Source organism: Chiloscyllium plagiosum, chromosome 44 (assembly GCF_004010195.1).
Source record: "Chiloscyllium plagiosum isolate BGI_BamShark_2017 chromosome 44, ASM401019v2, whole genome shotgun sequence".
Taxonomy (NCBI): domain Eukaryota; kingdom Metazoa; phylum Chordata; class Chondrichthyes; order Orectolobiformes; family Hemiscylliidae; genus Chiloscyllium; species Chiloscyllium plagiosum.
In genome coordinates this window covers 3,732,192-3,752,562 of record NC_057753.1, presented here as the reverse complement: position 1 = coordinate 3,752,562, position 20,371 = coordinate 3,732,192, and the positions used below count along the sequence as shown (strand labels likewise).

The 20,371-nt window shown below is 44.5% G+C and overlaps 1 protein-coding gene across 3 annotated transcripts; it reads right to left on the bottom strand.

Annotated features, from left to right (window-relative positions):
• Positions 1-10,144: 10,144 nt before the first annotated feature.
• Positions 10,145-20,071, bottom strand: LOC122543472 (zinc finger protein 665-like). Of its 3 annotated transcripts, none has more exons than XM_043682193.1 (3): positions 20,016-20,071; positions 18,074-18,236; positions 10,145-11,985 (listed from the first exon to the last, which is right to left on the bottom strand). In XM_043682193.1, the coding sequence occupies exon 3, from the start codon at positions 11,883-11,885 to the stop codon at positions 10,590-10,592; it is 1,296 nt and encodes a 431-aa protein (XP_043538128.1). In that variant the 5' UTR covers positions 11,886-11,985; positions 18,074-18,236; positions 20,016-20,071; the 3' UTR covers positions 10,145-10,589. The 3 variants fall into 3 exon arrangements, with proteins under 3 accessions (XP_043538128.1, XP_043538127.1, XP_043538126.1); XM_043682192.1 differs by having other exon boundaries at positions 19,945-20,025; XM_043682191.1 differs by lacking the exon at positions 20,016-20,071 and adding an exon at positions 19,480-19,937.
• Positions 20,072-20,371: the final 300 nt, after the last annotated feature.

Here is a 20,371-nt window from a genome sequence, read left to right as displayed (position 1 = left end):
TAGCTTTTCAACTCTCTTAAAAGTACAAAACCCCTTACATCTTCATAACAATGACCACTTACAACTAGAAGGACAAGGGCAACAGATAAATGGGAAAACCACCCCATGTAATGTTCCCCTCCAAGCCACTCACCAGTCCTGACTTGCAAATACCACCATTCCTTCATTTCGTTGGCTAAAGTTCCTGAAGTCCTCTCCATAATTGCATTGAGAGACAACTTCCAGCATGTGGACTCCAACAGTTGAAGAAGGCAGCTCACCACCACCTTTGCAGGGGAAACTAGCGACGGACGATAGAAAAATGCTTGCCAGCCAGCGATGTCCAAGTCTCGCAAGGGAAAAAGGAAGTCTCCATGTTGGCACGGCCTGGACCCCTTCATGTCTTCAAATTCACATTCATATTAATTACATAAAATTCATCATTTCTTCTTTGACCCAATGAAGTAAATACCTTGTGCAACTTCCAGGATTCAGAACATCAAACTAAATTAGCTTAACCAGTGAAACAATAATCTCAGGGACTTCTCTTCTTTCAAGGGTTAAAAACACAGTGTGTCCTTTTATTTGAAAAAGGGAATTGCAAAAAGTGATAAAGCGTTCTGTCTCCTGTGGTTCCCACTTCTCGCTAAATCTGATTGGTACTGCCTTTCTTTCTTCTTTTGCCGTGATTGTACAGGAAGTTTATGAGAATCCATGCGATCTCCAGCACCCACATGATTGGGTTTACTGCCACATCTGCAAGACAGCATTTCTGAAACTGCAGCAGTTCCTCAGTGCTGCACTGAACAGTCAGCCGGGATGTTATACTCACATCTCTGGAGTGGGAGTTGGACAAAGCATTCTGACTTGACATTTTCTTATGATGCGCATCTTTTGCATCCTACTAGCCATGGCAATCATGGTAAGCTATGAAATTGATTTCCAGCCAATCTGTGGCTCTTCACAACCTGTGACCAAATTGTCATTCTGTTACCACAAACTGGAGCACTGGATATTTACTAACCAACTTGTTAACAGATGCTTATACGTGCCTCTAGAAGAGATGGGACCTTGAACCCAAATCGGGCATCCTGTTCCAGAGGTAGGGATACTACCAATGCACCACATGAACCTTTAAACATAATGCTTTCAACTGGTCAGCTAAACCGAACAAGTTGCTGACTGGTAGTCGACCTGTTCCATTCTGACTTCATTAAACAAAATGACTTCACGAACAATATCCCTTCAAACTGTTATTTCTTGGGATGTTCTGGTAATCTGCCTTCAGAGTTTGGGCTGCTCGACTGCCAGACCATGAATGAAGGATAGAAGGATGATATGGAGCTGTCCTTATATAGCGAATACCATTCAGCTTTAGGAAATACTCAAATTGTCTGCTGGTAAACAATGGCCTATTAGTTGTGATTAACACTGTGTAACGAGTATGAACTTCCCATAACAGTTCACCGACGAAAGACTTAACTCTGGTACGGCCATGAGAGTCGGGGCACCTTCGATTGCCCTCATTTTATCTTCCAACAGCTGTAACCCGGTCTTTGCGACTCTGTAGCCCATGTATGTGACTTGGGGTGCCGAAACCACCCGGCATACCCCCACCTGGGAGAAATGCCGAAGGAATAAGAGGCGACACGGTGGCTCAGTGGGTGAGGGGGCGGCATGGTGGCTCTGTGGTTAGTGTGGTAAATATGAATATATAACTGCAAAGTAAAATATGTTGGGATGCTGCGTGAGTGTAAGGTCTGGGTTACGTGCTCGAGTCAGCCTTGCGTGACTGCGGCCTGTCAGGTGACAAAAGGTGAAGAAAGATAACCACGGCCCAATGTGATGAGCTGCAGCAATCCAATTGTGGCAGAGTCTGATTGGTTAAGGGGAAATAATGTAGGCTTAGTGTGATTGGTTATGCTAATGTAACAGGGATAGAGTGTGGCTTTTAGAACAGCATAAACACTACAGTATTCTCACCGTCATACAGTCACACAGAACAGCACAGAAACAGGCCATTTGATCCATCTTCCTCGTGCAGACCAGATATTCTAAATTAATCTTCTCATTTGCCAGCACGTGGCCCATTTCCCTCTAAACCCTTCCAATTCATATACCTATCCAGGTACTTTTTAAATGTTGTAATTGTACCAGCCTCCACCACATCCTCTGGCAGCTCATTCCAAACATGTACCACCCTCCGCATGAGAAAGGTGCCCCTTAAGGTCACTTTTAAATCTTTCCCATCTCACCTTAAACCTATGCTTCTCGTTTTGGACTCCTCCACCCTGGGGAAAAGACCTTGGCTATTCACCCTATCCATGCCCCTCATGACTTTATAAACTTCTGTGAAGGTCATCCCATAGCCTCTGACACTGCAGGGAAAATAGCCCTAGTCTCTTCAGCCTCTCCCTGTAGCCCAAACCCTCCAGCCCTGGCAACATGCTCATAAATCTTTTCTGAACCCTTTCAAGGTTCACAACATCCTTCTTACAGCAGGGAGGCCAGAATTGAACACAGCATTGCAAAAGTGGCCTCACCAATGTCCTGTATAACCACAACATGACCTCCCAACCCTTATACTCAATGCACTGATCATGCATACCAAACACCACTTTTAGTATCCTGTCTACTTGTAACTCCACTTTCAAGGAACTATGAACCTGTCCTCTAAGCTCGCTTTGCTCGGCAACACTCCCCAGGCCCCCAAACGTCTTGCCTAGCAAAACGTAGCACCTCACATTTATCTCAGTTAATCTCCATTTGTCATTCCTTGGCCCATCGGCCCACTTGATCAAGGTGCTGTAGTCTGAGGTAATCTCCTTCAATGTCCACTACACCACCAAAATTGGTGTCATCTGCAAATTTAGTAACCATATTCTTATATTCACATCCAAATCATTTATATAAATGACAAAAAGCAGCAGACTCAGCACCCAACCCTGCGAGACACCAGTGGTCACAGGCCTCCAGTCTGAAAAGCAACACTCCGCTGCACCCCTGGCTCCTACCTTTTAGCTCATTTCTTTTATCCAAATAGCTACTTCTCCCTGTATTGCATGTGATCTAACCTTGTTAACCAGTCTACCATGTAGAACCTTGTTGAATGCTTTACTTGTCCAACAACACCTTCATCAATCATCTTCGTCACCTTTTCAAAATCTCAAGCAAGTTAGTGAAACGTGATTTCCCACACACAAAACCATGTTAACCATCCCCAACCATTCCTTCCTTTCCCTCCTTAAGTTTAAGGTGCATTATGAAGTAAGTTTCGGATTCACAATTGTACAGATAGATTGATGATGCAAGAACAAAAGGGTGTAAAAGTTACTTCAAGTTTACCTTTCTGCAAGACTGAAGGCAACTTTAAGGCAAAACAAGTGAGATCAAGTTAGACTCAAATGCTGAAAAATCATAGTTACAATAGTCGAAACCAGCTCACTCAGGAGTATCTGTATCTAAAATTAGAACTTGCTATTCTAACTATCTTTAACATTATACATTTTCACCTGAAGATGAAACTGTATTTGTTACACTCTCAAATCCCATTCAGGTCATAATATCAACTTTCAGTATTCAAAATAAAGTTCTGATGTTTGTATTAAACAACAAAGAAATGATGGATGTTGTCACTATTAGGAACAGCAAGTAGAAGTCAGAAAAGGTAAAGCATTATTTGTGTATTAAAAAGTATTGACTGCAGTCGTCAAAAATTAGGGGTACTTTCAAATTCTGGAAATTCACAATTCGCAGGCTTTTCAGGGTTGTCTGCACTGATGGTCACAGCTCTTATTTGCAAACAAAGGCTTCTCATCTTGAGAAATTCTCTGTGTCCTGCTCATTCCTATCAACCATAACATTAGCACTGCTGCCTCACTGCACCAGGGACCCAGGTTCGATTCCAGCCTCGGGCGATTGTCTGTGTGTAGTGTATACATTCTCCCCATGTGTTGCATGGGTTTCCTCTGGGTTGCTCTGGTTTTCTTCCACAATCCAAAGATGTGCAGGTTCGGGTGAGTTGGCCGTGCTAAACTGTCTATAGTATTCAGGGATGTGTGGGTTCGGTGCATTAGTCAGGGGTAAATATAGGGTGGGTTACTCTTCGGAGATTGTTGTGGACTTGTTGGGATTCTCCTTAATTCTGTTTACTAATATCTTTTCATGACCCTTTTTAGCCCTTCCAATTCCTTGTTTAAGTTCTTTCCTACTTTCTTATGTACTTCAGGGCTTCATCAGTTCCCATCCTCCTGGACCTTATGTTTTGCTTCCTTTCCCTTTTCGACAAACGTCCCTGCTCATCTAAGGTTCACGTAACTTGCCATATTTATCCTTCATTTTCACGGGAACATGCTGCTCCTGAACTCTTATCAACGGCTGTTTGAAATACTCCAAAATAACCGATGTGGATTTACCCCCAAACAGCCACCTCCAGTCAAAATCCTCCAGTTCCTGCCCAATATTGTAGTTCACATTCCCCCAATTAAACACCTTCAACCGAGGACAATCCATGAGTATCTTAAAACTCATGGTATGATGGTCACTACTCCCTGAAATCCTCCCCACTGAAACTTCACTCACTTGGCCTGGTTCATTTCCCAAAAGCAGGTCCAATATAACAGCTTCCCTGGTTGGACTGTTTACATACTGAGTATAGATTCAATGCATGTTCAGTTCATACTCCACGGATATTTGCTACATGTGAAACACCGGCCAACCGGTATCTCACTTTATTACGTTACAGAATGCTCAGAAAGAGCAATGTTAAAAAAAGAAAGTGTAGACTGAAATTTCCAATTAGTTGTCATGGTGGGGGGGGGGGGGGAGATCGCTTCATTGGTACCAATACCTTGAATGTCGAGGTAAGATCAACACTTAAGTAGCACTGATAGTATCCAGTTTTGTCACTGTGATTTAGCAACATCATAGGGATCACATAATGCAGATGCATGAATGTAATACAGATTTAATAATATTTCTGAACAATATCAGCATTCACATTTTGTGAAAGATGAAAAATGAATACTGAGATTCCATCCAAAGACAATAAATAAAGCTAAAGATTATTGTTTTCTTAGATCGGTTGGAATCTTTAAATGAGGAGTTGAAATCACAGTTCAGGAAGCAAGCACACGTCACCAAAACAGAACTGCACTCTCACCACTTGAAGACATATTTTCATTCTGCCTAAATTTGTCCTTGTATAACGTTTTCTTTCTTCTCCTTTCTGTTACGGGTGTAATCGAGTTGTCCTTTAATGAGAAGCCTTGTTAAGTACCTCATTTAGTCTTACAACTGCATAACTCAATTTATGGACTTTAATGTCAACTGCAGGATATACGATTAATTAAGCTTATGTCAAAATATAAATTTAAATATTCTTGCCCAACAAAAGCACACCTGATCCTAGATAGGTGTTAAATTATTAAATCACTGAAATTTAAGCTAATTCATGGCAAAACTTTGTTTTCTTATTGAAGTTCAAATTCATTAATATAACTGGAAATAAAGAATGGGGCAATTAACCAGTAGCAATGGAAGAATCTGTATTGCCGAGAGCAATCAAGAGGAGGGAAACAGACAAGGAAGGAAGAAGAACATATTAGTAATGAGAACAGATGTAAAACAGGTTTGGAGGATTTGAGCCGTAGGGAAAGGCTGAACAGGCTGGTGCTGTTTCCCCTGGAGTGTTGGAGGCTGAGGGGTGACCTTATACAGGTTTACAAAATTATGAGGGGCATGGATAGGGTAAATAGGCAAAGTATTTTCCCTGGGGTCGGGGAGTCCAGAACTAGAGGGCAAAGGTTTAGGGTGACAGGGGAAAGATATAAGAGACCTAAGCAACTTTTTCATGCAGAAGGTGGTACGTGTTTGGAATGAGCTGCCAGAGGATGTGGTGGAGGCTGGTACAATTGCAACATTTAAGAGGCATTTGGATGGGTATATGAATAGGAAGAGATTGGAGGGATATGGGCCAGGTGCTGGCAGGTGGGACTAGATTGGGTTGGGATATCTGGTCGTCATGGACAGGTTGGACCGAAGGGTCTGTTTCCATGCTGTACATCTCTATGACTCTAAAACAGAAAAGATTCTTGAGGAGCTTGATAAGGTAAATGCTGAGAGGATGTTTTCCCTCATAGGAAAGCATACGACCAGAGCGCATCGTCTTAGAATTAAGGGCTACGATTTCTAAATGAGATGAGGAATTTATTATCTTGGAGTACCATTGGTCTTTGGAACCCCTTGCCACTGAGAGCTGTGGGGCAGAATCCTTGTGTATATCTAAGGCTGAGATAGATTGATTCCTGAGAAGGAGGGGGTGTGGGGAAATGGACAGGAAGCTGGAAAGTCAAATCAGCCATGATCCTAATGAACGGGGAACAAATTTGAAGGGCTGAATCACTTATTCCTGCTCTTGTCTCCTGTGGTCTTATAGATTTGGTGCAGAAAGATAGATACAGAGGAGACCCATATGAGGGAAACAGATACAGAGAGAAATGCTGGCATTTGGAAATTAGAAAGTACAGTTATATTCCTCAATTCTGTAATTTTTTAGTGACTGAAGCAATACAAAGCTTGCATTTCAATAGCACTGCTCAATGCCTCAGCATTCCTGAGCTACGGAACAGTGCATTACATGCATTTTTTATCAGATGGGCTGTTTGAACGAAAAGGAGGAAGTTAAAAAAAAACTTCAGTAAATATTGAAAGATTGTCTCATGTATTTGATTTATTCTTAGAATTTTTTTTCAATTGGCAAATCCTTACTAGATGCTGACCCGGTGGATGTAATGATTCACTTGGATACAGTGAATTGTACTCTTACCACAGAATATTTAAATGAGACTAATTATGAAGGGACTGTGCAATCCAGAGCCACTTTGGGAGTTAGTCCTCACTGAGGCTTTGTAATCTCTTCCAAAACCACTGTTGAGGTGTCTGAAACTCCGACAGTTTATTCCAAATAATTGCAAGCTGTCATTTTTTCTGTCGCATCATGATTGACAATTGGATCCACTGTAATAAGGGTCCATAATGCATGTCTTTTATTGGGTGCAATGGTGGAGATGTAAGGGAAACGAAATCCAGTGGCAAAATACCAAGAAGTAGACCCCTAATTACATGGTCACCTTGAACTGAGAAGGCACTGATGCTGGGCAATATTGTGAGAGATTAAATGTATCGATGGTGAGAACAGTGCAGATCCCAGAAAGTAAAGAAGCCGAGGAATAGGGCAAAGGTGCATCCTGACTAAAACATGCATCCGTTTAGTGTGTGCACAAGCTAAGAAATCGAGCCTGAAACGATGAATCATCAGCTGGACATGTTTCCATTTCATTAATCTCTCTCTCTCTTACAGAATTGCAACGAGGGAATCCTCACAACGAGTTTGCACAATTCCCTTCAGCTCCGAGGAGGGAACACGAATTGCTAAGATTGCATGTGAAACAGTTGCTCCACACCATCCACTAGCACCGATCCAATTAATCTACTAACTGGTGTGATGCGTGTAGTTAGACCTGACAACCCAGCAAGGACAGCACAGTCGCGCACACACAACAGACACAGGCAGTGAGAGAGGATGGTGAATCTTCAAACATCGACAGTTTTTTTCTTAATGGTAATAATAGCATGGATACTGGGATAGGGTGGAATCAGTGTTGGGTTAGATGGTCGATCAAAGATTAATTGAACATTGAGCCAGCTTTAATGCACAGAATGGCCATCTCCTATTTCCACTGTTCCGACATTATTACATTTACACTAACATTCAAATCCACTTTGGAAGTCAGCTATATGTGACACAGGCAGGTGGATCACCAGATACAATGTTGCCTGAAGTTCACATTATATTGCCTGATTTCCAAAATGTAAATACTTTAAGGGCCTAGTGCATATATTATACAAGTACTTAACTTGGCTCAGAAATTACTCTGGGTCCCTGCATAAATAAATGGGACTGATGTAGGAGGTCACCAACTGAAGCATACATCCAGTTTTCCAAAGGATACAGATAGAATTAAGGGAACAAGTAATTTTCACAATTCAGACAGAGATGCTTGTCTTCAAAGACAGTAGGTATTGCAAGATGAAACTGCCCAAGATGCCAAATAGTAAAATAATGCGACGTCTCTTTTTGTCCATTGCAGGGTCACTCTGATTTGCCACATTCATTTGGGCACAGAGTCTGTTGCGGGCTTTTTTGGCCACTAGAAGGGTCTGGCAGTCAAAGCATCGAGCAGCAAAATGAGCATAATTGGGAGAAAAGTTGTTTGAAAGTTATGTTATATGCAATCCACTGTCATATAAACTCGTGTTTTAAGCCGCACGGTGCATTATCAACGATGTAATTTGGCAACTGGCTCCCTAGAAAGCTCGAGACCCCACTGCCCCTCGATAAACATGGCAGTTGTTAATGCAACAATTGTCAAATTGGAGCCCAATCTGCATCTTGCTCGCTTGTGGCCTCCAGCGGACATTTGGTAAGCCTTCCCGACCACCACCCAGCTTCATTTCTCCTCCTGCTTTCTCACCCCATACCTCTCAGGCTGGAGCTCCCTGATCAGATCCCATTGTACATGCTTCCATCACGCTCGACTGTGCACCTGCGCAATGTTTCCCACCACCGCCACACTGTCTTCTGGCAATTTCTGGGCCTCAGAGAACTCTGGGTAGTCACCTAACCAGCAACTGTATTTACTCTTGATTAATAATATTTTTTGTCTGATTATTTGCCAAAGTGAACATATGACACGATGGAAGTCAATCGATATAGTGGTCAAATATGCGCCGAGTACTACTGCACGATCTACAGATCATTTTAATTACAGGACAGAGATGGGACAGTTAGAGGTGGAAGACTTTAAACATCTACAACTCAAACACACAATTTATTAAAAAACTCTCCACACCAATACTTGTTACGAAAATAACACAATTTTATTACGCTAAATGTTTATCGAAAACCAAGCAATTTTCCCCGAGAATCTAACAGGAAACACACTTCAATAGTCAAATTTCAAAATTCACATCAGAACTCGAGATGACAGACGTACAAAATCTCGTGAACAATCACAGAAGTGAGGAAAGTAGTAGAGGCAACAAGAAGGGCAGAAATAGAAGCCAAATTATTGGAGATAAACTAATTAAAACGGTATGGTACAGTGAAAATGTGGGTGCTAATAGGAAGGTTCTGCTGCCATCTGTTTAAACTAGTATTTCATTCAAGTAAAGATGCTTTTGAACAAGTGGTGCCTACTTAAAGTGACGACAGATGAAACATTTCAAAGGGAAGTAAGAGCAGGAGGCAACTGCACTATTTTCCGGCCTTCCTTAGACAAAGTGCTTTTGTCAGAAAACGAGAATTGTAAACATTTTGCCTTTGTAAAAAGAAATAATGATAAGCTGAGCAACGACAAGCCAATCAGTTTAATCCCGATGGTTTGGAAGCCTCTCAAAATTATTTTGTACAAGTACACAATCCTTTATCTGAAATTCTGAAAAGCTCCGAAATGTTTTCCGTGGAATGTCATTTTGGCGCGTAAACAGGTGACCGACACCACACCCATGTGAACCATATCACTCAGACGTGATGTGGTGGCGTGGCCCAGCATTGGCAGGCGTCAACTGTGTCGCAGCGCTCATAGTAATCACACGTGCGTCTGCTGTTCAATAAAGTTTTTTTTAAATTTCACCGTTGAAAATGGCATTTATTCTGAAAAAGTCCCAATTCCGAAAAACAACTGGCCCCAAAGATTTTGGATAAAGGATTGTGTACCTGTACTTACAATGACAAATTGGGGAAAAAAAAAGAGGATGATTAAAGAAAACAGATCTCAAGAAAAAGAAATCAAGTTCAACTAAAATATTTGCTGTCTTCTTGAGGTAAAGGAAAGGGTAAATGATGATCATAGGGTTACGTGGACTTCCTGCAAGCATTTGATAAAGTACCACACAGCAGGCTTGTGAGCAATAGTGCAGTCATAGAGACATACAGCACAGAAATAGACTCTCCAGTCCAATTCGACTCCGCTGACCAGATATTCTAAATTAATCTAGTCCCACTTGCTAGCACTTGGCCCACAACCCTCCCTATTCATACATCCATCCAGATGCCTTTTAAACATTGTAATTGTACCAGCCTCCATTACTTCCAGCAACAACATGGACACAAAATTGGCTGAGTGCCATTAAATGGATAGCAGCAGTGTTTTTTTTTTGGTTTTTTTTTTAAGAAAAGGTGAAGCTCAGCACAGAAAAGTGCAGGTTCTGCATTTAGACAAGGAGCAAGATGCTAGATGGTGCGGCCCAATGGACTAGGGGGAGGGAGGGGAGCAGCACATGCAGCTGATCAGATTGTCACAGTCTTAGTGACAAAGAAGCTCCAATCTGCCCCTCACGCTTATTGTTTGAGGTCAGGATGGAGAGACAGGACAGAGGGAGACTACTTTCAGAAGAACCAACTCGGGTGAGAGGTATACAGAACTGACAAATTGTGTTGAACACAACTGGTTTCTTTGATTTTTGTCCAGGTGTACTAAAATCTATTACTGGACTGAAGGTGACCGCAGTGAATATAGTTCGGTCCCAGATGCAACTGAAAAACCCAATCACTGCAGTGACTTGTGAACTCCTCGGTGCCTCAGTAAGTTGGACGATCGGGTGAATCCCTTTCCACAAATGGTGCAAGTGAATGGTCTCTCCCCAGTGTGAACCTGCTGGTGTGTCACCAGGCCGGAAAGCTGACTGAAGCCCTTCCCACACTCGGAGCAGGCGAAGGGCCACTCCCCCGTGTGAACACTTTGGTGGGATGTCAGCCCCTGGGAACTTTTATAACACTTCCCACAATCGGGACATTTGAAAGGCCTCTCGCCACTGTGAACCCGTTGGTGGGTCTGCAGGGCAGATAACTGAGTGAATCCAATCCCGCACTTGGTGCAGGTGAAAGGCCTCTCCCCAGTGTGTACTCGCTGGTGCGTCAGCAGGGTGGACGAGTGACTGAATCGCTTTCCACACACAGAGCAGGCGAATGGTTTCTCCCCGGTGTGAACTCGCTGGTGTGTCAGCAGGTGGGATGAGTGAGTGAATCCCTTCCCACACTTGGGACAGCTGTACGGCCTCTCTCCAGTGTGGACTCGCTGGTGGGCAGTGAGTTGAGATGATTGCCTGAAGCCAGTCCCGCAGTGAGAGCACCTGAACGGTCTCTCGTCAGTGTGAATACGTTGGTGGGATATTAGTTCCCCGGAACTTTTAAAGCACTTGCTGCAGTCTGGACATTTAAAAGGTCTGTCATCGGTGTGAACTCGACGGTGTTCCAGAAGGTGAGAAGACTGAGTGAAACCCTTCCCACACTCAGAGCAGGTGAATGGTCTCTCCCCAGTGTGGACACGCTGGTGTATGAGCAGGCGGGATGTGTTAGTGAATCCCTTGCCACATTCAGGGCAGGGGAACGGCCTCTCCCCGTGAATGCGCTGGTGTCGGTGAAGGTAATCCAATTTTCTGAACCCAGTCCCACACTGAGAACATCTGAACGGCGTCTCGTCGGTGTGAACAAATTGATGGGAGGTCAGCTCCCCAGAGCTTTTGTAGAACTTTCCACAATCCGAGCATTTAAAAGGTCTCTCGTCAGTGTGGACCCGTTGATGCCTCAGCAGTTCGGAGGTCCGAGTGAATCCTTTCCCACATTCAGCGCAGGGGAACGGCCTCTCCCCGGTGTGACTGCGTTGATGAGTTTCCAACTCAGACAGGTAATTGAATCCCTTCCCACAGTCTCCGCATTTGCACTGCTTCTCTCCATCGCAGCTCCACTTGTGTCTTAACAGGCCAGCCGATTGGCTGAAACTTCGGAAACACACAGCGCATGTGTATGGTTTCTCCCCACCGGGGTCCGTGTTGTTTTCATTCATGTGCACAGTCAGATTACACGGAGGGTGCAATATCTCTGTCAGATCCCAGGGTGATCGTTGGTTTCAGTTTCAGAACCGCAAGTCTTCCCTTTCCAATACCCTGTCGATAAATTCAGAAGAAAAAAAAAGCGTCAAACAAAACGCAAAAGCCGGTTTTGAAACTGAGCTGAGCAAAGGTGTAAATCTTCCTCCTTCCTGATGAAGGGCTCTTGCCCAAAACGTCGACTCTCCTGCTCCTCGGAAGCTGCCTGAGCTGCTGTGCTTTTCCAGCATCACACTCTCGACGGTGTCAACCTGTCTGGCCAGTACGAGGAAAATGCTTTTCTCGAAGTTTGAAAGATGGAAGCAGTGATTTTCACGATTTGGAGGGGCCGGTGTTGGACTGGGGTGGACAAAGTTAAAAATCACACAACACCAGGTTATAGTCCAACAGGTTTAATTGGAAGCACACTAGCTTTCGGAGCAACGCTCCTTCATCAGGTGGTTGTGCCCTGATGAAAAAGGCGCTCCTTCATCAGGTGGTTGTGCCCTGATGAAAAAGGAGGAGCGCTCCGAAATCTAGTGCTCCCAAATAAACCTGTTGGACTATCCCCTGATGTTATGTGATTTTTAAGCGTGATTTTCACATACCTCTGGCAAATCAGTTACTGTATTCACTGTGGTGTGATCTGCTTGACACTGTAACCAACAAACACAGACTGAATGGTCACAACCTCTGTTCAGTCCATAAGCTGCATCCTGACGTTACAGTGACTTGTTATTTCAATTCTCCACTCTCTCCCATTCAGTTGGAACATTCCACCTGAAGGTGTGGAGAACCCTGAATCCATAAGGAATTTTCAAGGGGAGTTGACAGGTGAGGCATTCTTCGAGGAGAAAGTGAGGTCTGCAGACGCTGGAGATCAAAGCTGAAACTTTATTGCTGGAACAGCACAGCAGGTCAGGCAGCATCTAGGGAACAGAAGATTCGACGTTTCGGGCACATGCCCTTCTTCAGGAATGAGCAGAGAGTGTTCAGCAGGAGAAGATAAAAGGTAGGGAGGAGGGACTTGGAGGTGAGGGTGATAGGTCGGAGTAGGGTACCTCACCTTGACCTCTTTCCACCTATCACATTTCCAACGCCCCTCCTCCAAGTCCCTCCTCCCTACCTTTTATCTTCTCCTGCTGAACACTCTCTGCTCATTCCTGAAGAAGGGCCTGTGCCCGAAACGTCGAATCTCCTGTTCCCTGGATGCTGCCTGACCTGCTGTGCTGTTCCAGCAATAAAGTTTCAGAGGTGAGGCATTCTGGTGTGTTCGAAGAAGGGAGCACATGACGAACAGTATGACCGTGGGAGATATGGAGGTTCGGAGAGACAGAGTGTCTGTGTCCATAGATCCTTGAAGGCAGCAGGATAGATTGATAAGGTGATTCAGAAGGCAAATGCGGTATTTGACTTTTATTCAGTCAAGGTATCTAATACACGACCAAGGTTATGACTGTGCAGAAAATAATGCTAGTTCAGCGGGCTACTGTATTGCGTGCAGTTCTGGTTGTCTCAGCACAAGAATGTAATTGCACCTGAGAGGGTGCAGATATGATTCTCCAGAATGTTGTCCGAGCTGGAGTGGTTTAGCTTCGAAGAGAGAACAGACAGATTGGGGTTGTTTTCCTTTGAGCAGACGAAGCTGAGGAGGTATCTGACTGGGGTGTGAAACGTTATGAGGCTGATGAACAGGGCAGATAAGGGGAATCTATTCTAATTAGTGGAGGGGTCAGTAACTCAGGCAGACAGTTTTAAAAAAGTAAAAAAAAAAAATGTACAAGAGGCTTAGATGTGAATTAGAACATAGAACAGTACAGCACAGGACAGGCCCTTCGGCCCTCAATGTGGTGCTGACCTTTTATCCACCTCTAGGATAATACCCTTCATTTCACTACCATCCATGTGTCGCTTAAATGTCCCTAATGTAACTGAGGAGAAAATGAGGACTGCAGATGCAGAGCTTTTGCTCGAAATGTCGGCTCTCCAGCTCCTCGGATGCTGCCTGACTGGCTGTGTTTTTCCAGCACCACACTTTTTGACCCTAATGTATCTGATGCTACAACAACTGCTAGCAGTTCATTCCACACACCCACCACTCACTATTAAAAAAAACCTACCTCTGACATCTCCGCTAAACCTTCCTTCAATCACCTTAAAATTATGTCCCGTCGTGATAGCCATTTCTGTCCTGGGGAAAAGTCTCTGGCCATCCACTCTATCTATGCCTCCAATCATCTTGTACACCTCTATCAAGTCATCCTTCTTCACTCCAATGAGAAAAACCCTAGCTCCCTTAATCTGTCTTCATAAGACATGCCCCTCAGTCCAGGCAGCATCCTGGTAAATCTCCTCTGCACCCTCTCTGAAGCTTCCACATCCTTCCTGTAATGAGGCCACCAGAACTGACAATTTCCAAGTGTGGTCTAACCAGAGATTTATACAGGTGCAGCATCACCTCATGGCTCTTAAACTCAATCCTCCCGTTACTGAAAGCCAAAACACCATACGCCTTCTTAACAACCCTATCAACTTGGGTGGCGACTTTGAGGGATTTGTAAACATGGACCCCAAGATCCCTCTGTTCCTCCACACTGCCAAGACTCCTGGTTTAACCCTGTATTCTGCATTCAAACTCTACCTTCCAAAATGAAACACTTCACACTGTTCCAGGTTGAACTCCATCTGCCACGACACACCCCAGCTCTGCATCCTGTCAATGCCCCGCTGCAACTTACAACAGCCCTCCACACTATCCATAGCTCCATCAAACTATGCATCATCGGCAAACCTAACCCACCCTTCCAATTCTCATCCAAGTCATTTATAAAAATCACTAAGAGCAGAGGTCTGAGAACAGATCCCTGTAAAACACCACTGGTCACCGACCTCCAAGCTGAATACTTCCCATCTACCATCATCCTGTCTTCTCTGGGCCAGCCAATTCTGTATCCAGGCAGCCAAATTTCCCTGTATCCCATGCCTCCTTACTTTCTGAATGAGCCTACCATGGTGAACGCAATCAAACGGTGGCACACTGGGTGGCACGGTGGCTCAGTGGTTAGCACTGCTGCCTCACAGCGCCAGAGACCCAGGTTCAGTCCCCGCCTCAGGCAACTGACTGTGTGGAGTTTGCACATTCTCCACGTGTCTGCGTGGGTTTCCTCTGGGTGCTCCGGTTTCCTCCCACAGTCCAAAAATGTGCAGGTTTGGTGAATTGGCCATTCTAAATTGCCCGTAGTGCTGGTTGAAGGGATAAATGTAGGGGAACGGGTCTGAGTGGGTTGCTCTTTGGAGGGTCGGTGTGGACTTGTTGGGCCGAAGGGCCTATTTCCACTACTGTAAGTAATCTAATCAAATGCCTTGCTAAAATCCATATCCACCGCACCCACTGCTCTATCTTCATCAAGGCGTTTTGTCACATCCTTAATGAATTCATTAAGGTTTGTAAGGCATGAGTTGCCCCTCACAAAGCCATTCTGACTATCTCTTGATCAAACTATGCTTTTCCAAATAACCATAAATCCTATCTCTCAGAATCCTCTCCAATAATGTGCCCACTTACCACCTCCCCCTGGGTAAGACTGGCTGATCTGTAATTACCAGGGTTATCCCTATTGCCTTTCTTGGACAAGGGAATAACATTTGCCAACCTCCAGTTGGCACTACTCCAGTGAACAGTGAGGACGCAAAGATCATCGCCAAAGGTGCAGCCATCTCTTCCCTCACTTCCTGTGGTAACCTTGGGTTTATCCCTGTCTAGCCCCGGGGATTTATCTATCCTCATGTTTTTCAAAATTTCCAGGACATTCTCCTTCTTAACATCAACCTGTTCGAGCACATCAGCCTGCGTCAAGCTGTCCTCACAAACGATAAGGTCCCCCTCACTTTTGAATATGGAAGCAAATTATTCATTCAGGACCTCCCCTACCTGCTCCACCTCCAGACACAAACCACTATCCCTGATCAGTCCTACCCTCAATCTGACCATCCTCTTGTTCCTCATGTAAGCGTAGAATGCCTTTGGGTTTTCCTTTAACCTACCTACCATGGCTTTTTCATGCCCCCTACTAGATCTCTTAAGCCCATCCTTCAGTTCCTTCCTGGCTACCTTATAACGCTCTCGAGCCCTGTCTGATCCTTGCTTCCTCAACATTAAGTAAGCTTCCTTCTTCCTCTTGACCACATGTTTCACATCCCAGGTTCCTTCACCCTACTATCCCTTCCTTGCCTCAGTGGGACAAACCTATCCAGAACTCACAGCAGGTGCTCCTGACACCCACATTTCTGTCAAGGATTTCCTTGAGAATACCTGTTCCTAAATTGTGCTCCACAGTTCCTGCCTCATAGAATTGTAATACCCTCACCCCCAATTAAATGCTTTCCCATACCGTCTGCTGCTATCCCTTTCCACGACTATAGTAAAGACCAGAGAGTTGTGATCACTATCACCGAAATGCTCTCCCACCGAGAGATCTGACACCTGACCTGGTTCATTGCCTAGCACCAAATCCAATATGAACTCCCCTCTGGTTGGCCTACCGACATATTGAGGAGGAGAAAGTGAGGACTGCAGATGCTGGAGATCAGAGCTTAAAAATGTGTTGCTGGAAAAGCACAGCAGGTCAGACAGCATCCAAGGAACAGAAGAATTGACGTTTCAGGCATAAGCCCGTCTTCAGGAATGAGAAGGGCTTATGCCCAAAACGTCGATTCTCCTGTTCCTTTGATGCTGTCTATCTACATATTGAGTCAGGAATCCTTTCTGGACACACCTGACAAAATTTACTCCATCCAAACTATTTGCATGAAGGAGTTTCCACATAATATTAGGGATTTTAAAGTCACCCATGATAACAACCCTGTTACTTCTGCACCTTTCCAAAATCTGCCTCCCAATATGCTTCTCCTTGCCTCTTTTGTTATTGAGGGGTCTGTAGAAAATTGAGCAATTTATTTTCACCCAGAGGATGATGGGTGCCTAGAATGCACTACCTGGGATGACAGTTGAAGTGGATAACCTCACGATCTTGAAAAAGTACTTGAATGAGCACTTGAAATGTCATAACATTCAAGGCTATGGGCCTAGTGCTGGAAAAGTGGCTACATGCATTTTTTGTATTATTAGCAGCACAGACTTGCTGGGTTGAAGGCTGATTTCTGTATTATATGTACTACGATGGCACCACGATTAGGTGAGACAGGGTTAAGGTGTTTGGAAGGAAATAGATTTTTCTTCATGCGGTGACTGGTCATGTGCAGAACAAAAGTCTGGTGAAAATGGAGATTATAAATGATTTTTAAAGAAAAGCACGAGGCAAATAAAGTTGCAGGGTGTTGGAGCTGGAGTAGAAAACGAAACAGACTGGATCATTCTACAGAGAGCCAGCATGTACTTAATGGGCTGAACTGCCTAAATACTGTTCTAACTGTTACAAAAATATATGTAATGTCTTTTTTTTTAAAACATACTTCGATAAGTAAACCCTTAGAAAACAGAGCTTCTGCTCTACACTCACCTTTAAGGGCAAAACAATCAATCCTGCCTCAGGTGTGAAAGCCAGAGCTGAATATATACTTTCAGAGTGATCTGATCAGATTTTGAATATCTGTTTTCTCACAACAGATACTGATAAACCAGAATTTCTTCAGAAATTTCTGTTTTTGTTTCTGATCTCTGGTATTTGCAATTCTTTGCATTATATTGGATGCAGAGTCATGGAGATGTACCGCACAACGACAGACCCTTCGGCCCAACTCGTCCATGCCGACCAGATAGCCTAACCTAATCTAGTCCCATTTCCCAACACTTGGCCCATATCGCTCTAAACCCTTCCTGTTCATATACTCTGATTCCTGATGAAGGGCTTATGCCCAAAACATCGATTCTCCTGCGTCCATGCCGACCAGATAGCCTAACCTAATCTAGTCCCATTTCCCAACACTTGGCCCATATCGCTCTAAACCCTTCCTGTTCATATACCCTGATTCATGATGAAGGGCTTATGCCCAAAACATCGATTCTCCTGCTCCTCAGATGCTTCCTGACCTGCTGTGCTTTTCCAGCACCACACTCTCGACTCTAATCCCCAGCATCTGCAGTCCTCACTTTCTCCAATTCACATACCCATCCACATGCCTTTTAAACGCTGCAATTGTACCACACCTCAATGCTTTTACAGTCACATCCATAACTGTATACTCTTTCCAGGAGGCAGAGCCTGGATCATTCCACGGTCAAAGACTGATGATTTTCAGATCCTTGTGAATCCATACGCAGTGTCAGGTCTTGAACCTAGTGACTGTTGCGAGCTCCCCCTCTGAGAATCCTGTAAAATTAATTCATAAAATTTATCAATGACGCCCCGGGATAGAAATCCAGAAGAAACGATTTGGAGATGCAGATGTTAGACTGGGGTGTACAAAGTCAAAAATCACTCAAAACCAGGTTATAGTCCAACAGGTTTAATTGGAAACACACTAGCTTTCGGAGCGCCGCTCCTTCATCAGGTGGTAGTGGAGGGCTCCATCCTAACACACAGAATTTATAGCAAAAATTTACAGTGTGACGTAACTGAAATTATACATTGAAAAATTGATTGTCTGTTAAGCCTTTCATCTGTTGGAATACAGTGATAGTTTCACTTCTTTCATGTGTAAATCACAAAACCTTTTTTTTTTAAAAGTTGCATTCTCGGGTTAGCTGATAACAATGGTGATAGCTAGACAACATGTTGAAGGTAAAAAACCGTAAAACCTGTGCCCACACCTCCTCCCTCACCTCCATCCAAGGCCCTAAAGGAGCCTTCCACATCCATCAAAGTTTTACCTGCACATCCACTAATATCATCTATTGTATCCGTTGCTCCCGATGCGGTCTCCTCTACATTGGGGAGACTGGGCGCCTCCTAGCAGAGCGCTTTAGGGAACATCTCAGAGACACCCGCATCAATCAACCAAATCGCCCAGTGGCTCAACATTTCAACTCCCCCTCCCACACTGCCGAGGACATGGAGGTGCTGGGCCTCCTTCACCGCCACTCCTCCCCACTCCCACCCTCCTCTAGCTTATCTCTCCATGCTTCAGGCTCTCTGCCTTTATTCCTGATGAAGGGCTTTTGCCCGAAACGTCGATTTTGCCTGTCCTCGGATGCTGCCTGAATTGCTGTGCTCTTCCAGCACCACTGATCCAGAATATGTTGAAGGTGTTAGCCCCGTGTTCTCTGTCTATGACCTGATGTTTAGATTGATTCCAATCTAAAAAGTGAAATAACAGAGTTTTACATAAATTCATGCAGTTTTTGAGCTCAGAGTTCTACATGAATGCATGCAGTTTTTGAGCAAAGAAGTGAAACTATCACTGTATTCTAACAGATGAAAGGCTTAACAGACAATCAATTTTTCAATGTATAATTTCAGTGACATGACACTGTAAAGTTTTGCTATAAATTCTGTGTTAGGATCCACCAGATGAAGGAGCATCGCTCAGAAAGTTAGTGCTTCCAATTAAACCTGTTGGACTATAATCTGCTGTTGTGTGATTTTTAACTCAGAAGAAACAAACACTTCTTACAGTTTCAATTTATTGTGGATAATCCTCCCCTTGAATGAGGCTCCTGGTGATCAGTGCCCCGAATAAAGATGGCGGCCGCGCACACATCTCGCGAGACGACATCCCCAACAAAGATGGCCGCCGCGCGCACATCACGCAGCACTCCGTCCCCCAACAAAGATGGCCGCCGCGCACACATCACGCAGCACTCCGTCGCCCAACAAAGATGGCCGCCGCGCGCACATCACGCAGCACTCCGTCCCCCAACAAAGATGGCCGCCGCGCGCACATCACGCAGCACTCCGTCCCCCAACAAAGATGGCCGCCGCGCGCACATCACGCAGCACTCCTTCCCCCAACAAAGATGGCGGCGGAAACCTCGGCCAATCCCTGCCTGAGGCCTGCAGCCATTTTCTCGTTTGCTGCAAACCCAGGACTAGGAGTTTCTAATTCGGGTTTAGGGAATACAGCCGAGGTTTATACAACCTCATATTCTACACTGTATCCATTTCGCTCCTCGTCGCCGCTGGGACTCGCCATCAAGCCCGCTCACTCACCGCCGTCTCGGAAGGAGACCACTCTTGCAGCAACACTGCACCTGCGCGTAGCTGAGTGCGCGGGAGATCACGTGGTCCCACCTTAGTCCCGCCTCTCGTTCACGTCCATTGGTTGGAGGACCGCCGCTCCCGATTGGTCCCTCAGCCCCACCCAATCCTGCTCACCCATTGGTTGGAGGGATAATGTGTGCAACAATTAAACTAATTTAATTTCAATTGAACCCCAAAGGGTGTGAAATTGTGTTGGTCAATCCAAAACAAAAGATTAAAAATTGAGTGAAATTGTGATCATCAATCCAAAAGAAAAGATTAAAATTAATACTATCAAAGTAGGAAAACTTGCAAGTGGTCAAAAA

What these genes read in the sequence shown, in the direction of transcription:
- LOC122543472 (XM_043682193.1), bottom strand. Translation starts at nt 11,885, where the DNA reads ATGAATGAAAACAACACGGACCCCGGTGGGGAGAAACCATACACATGC.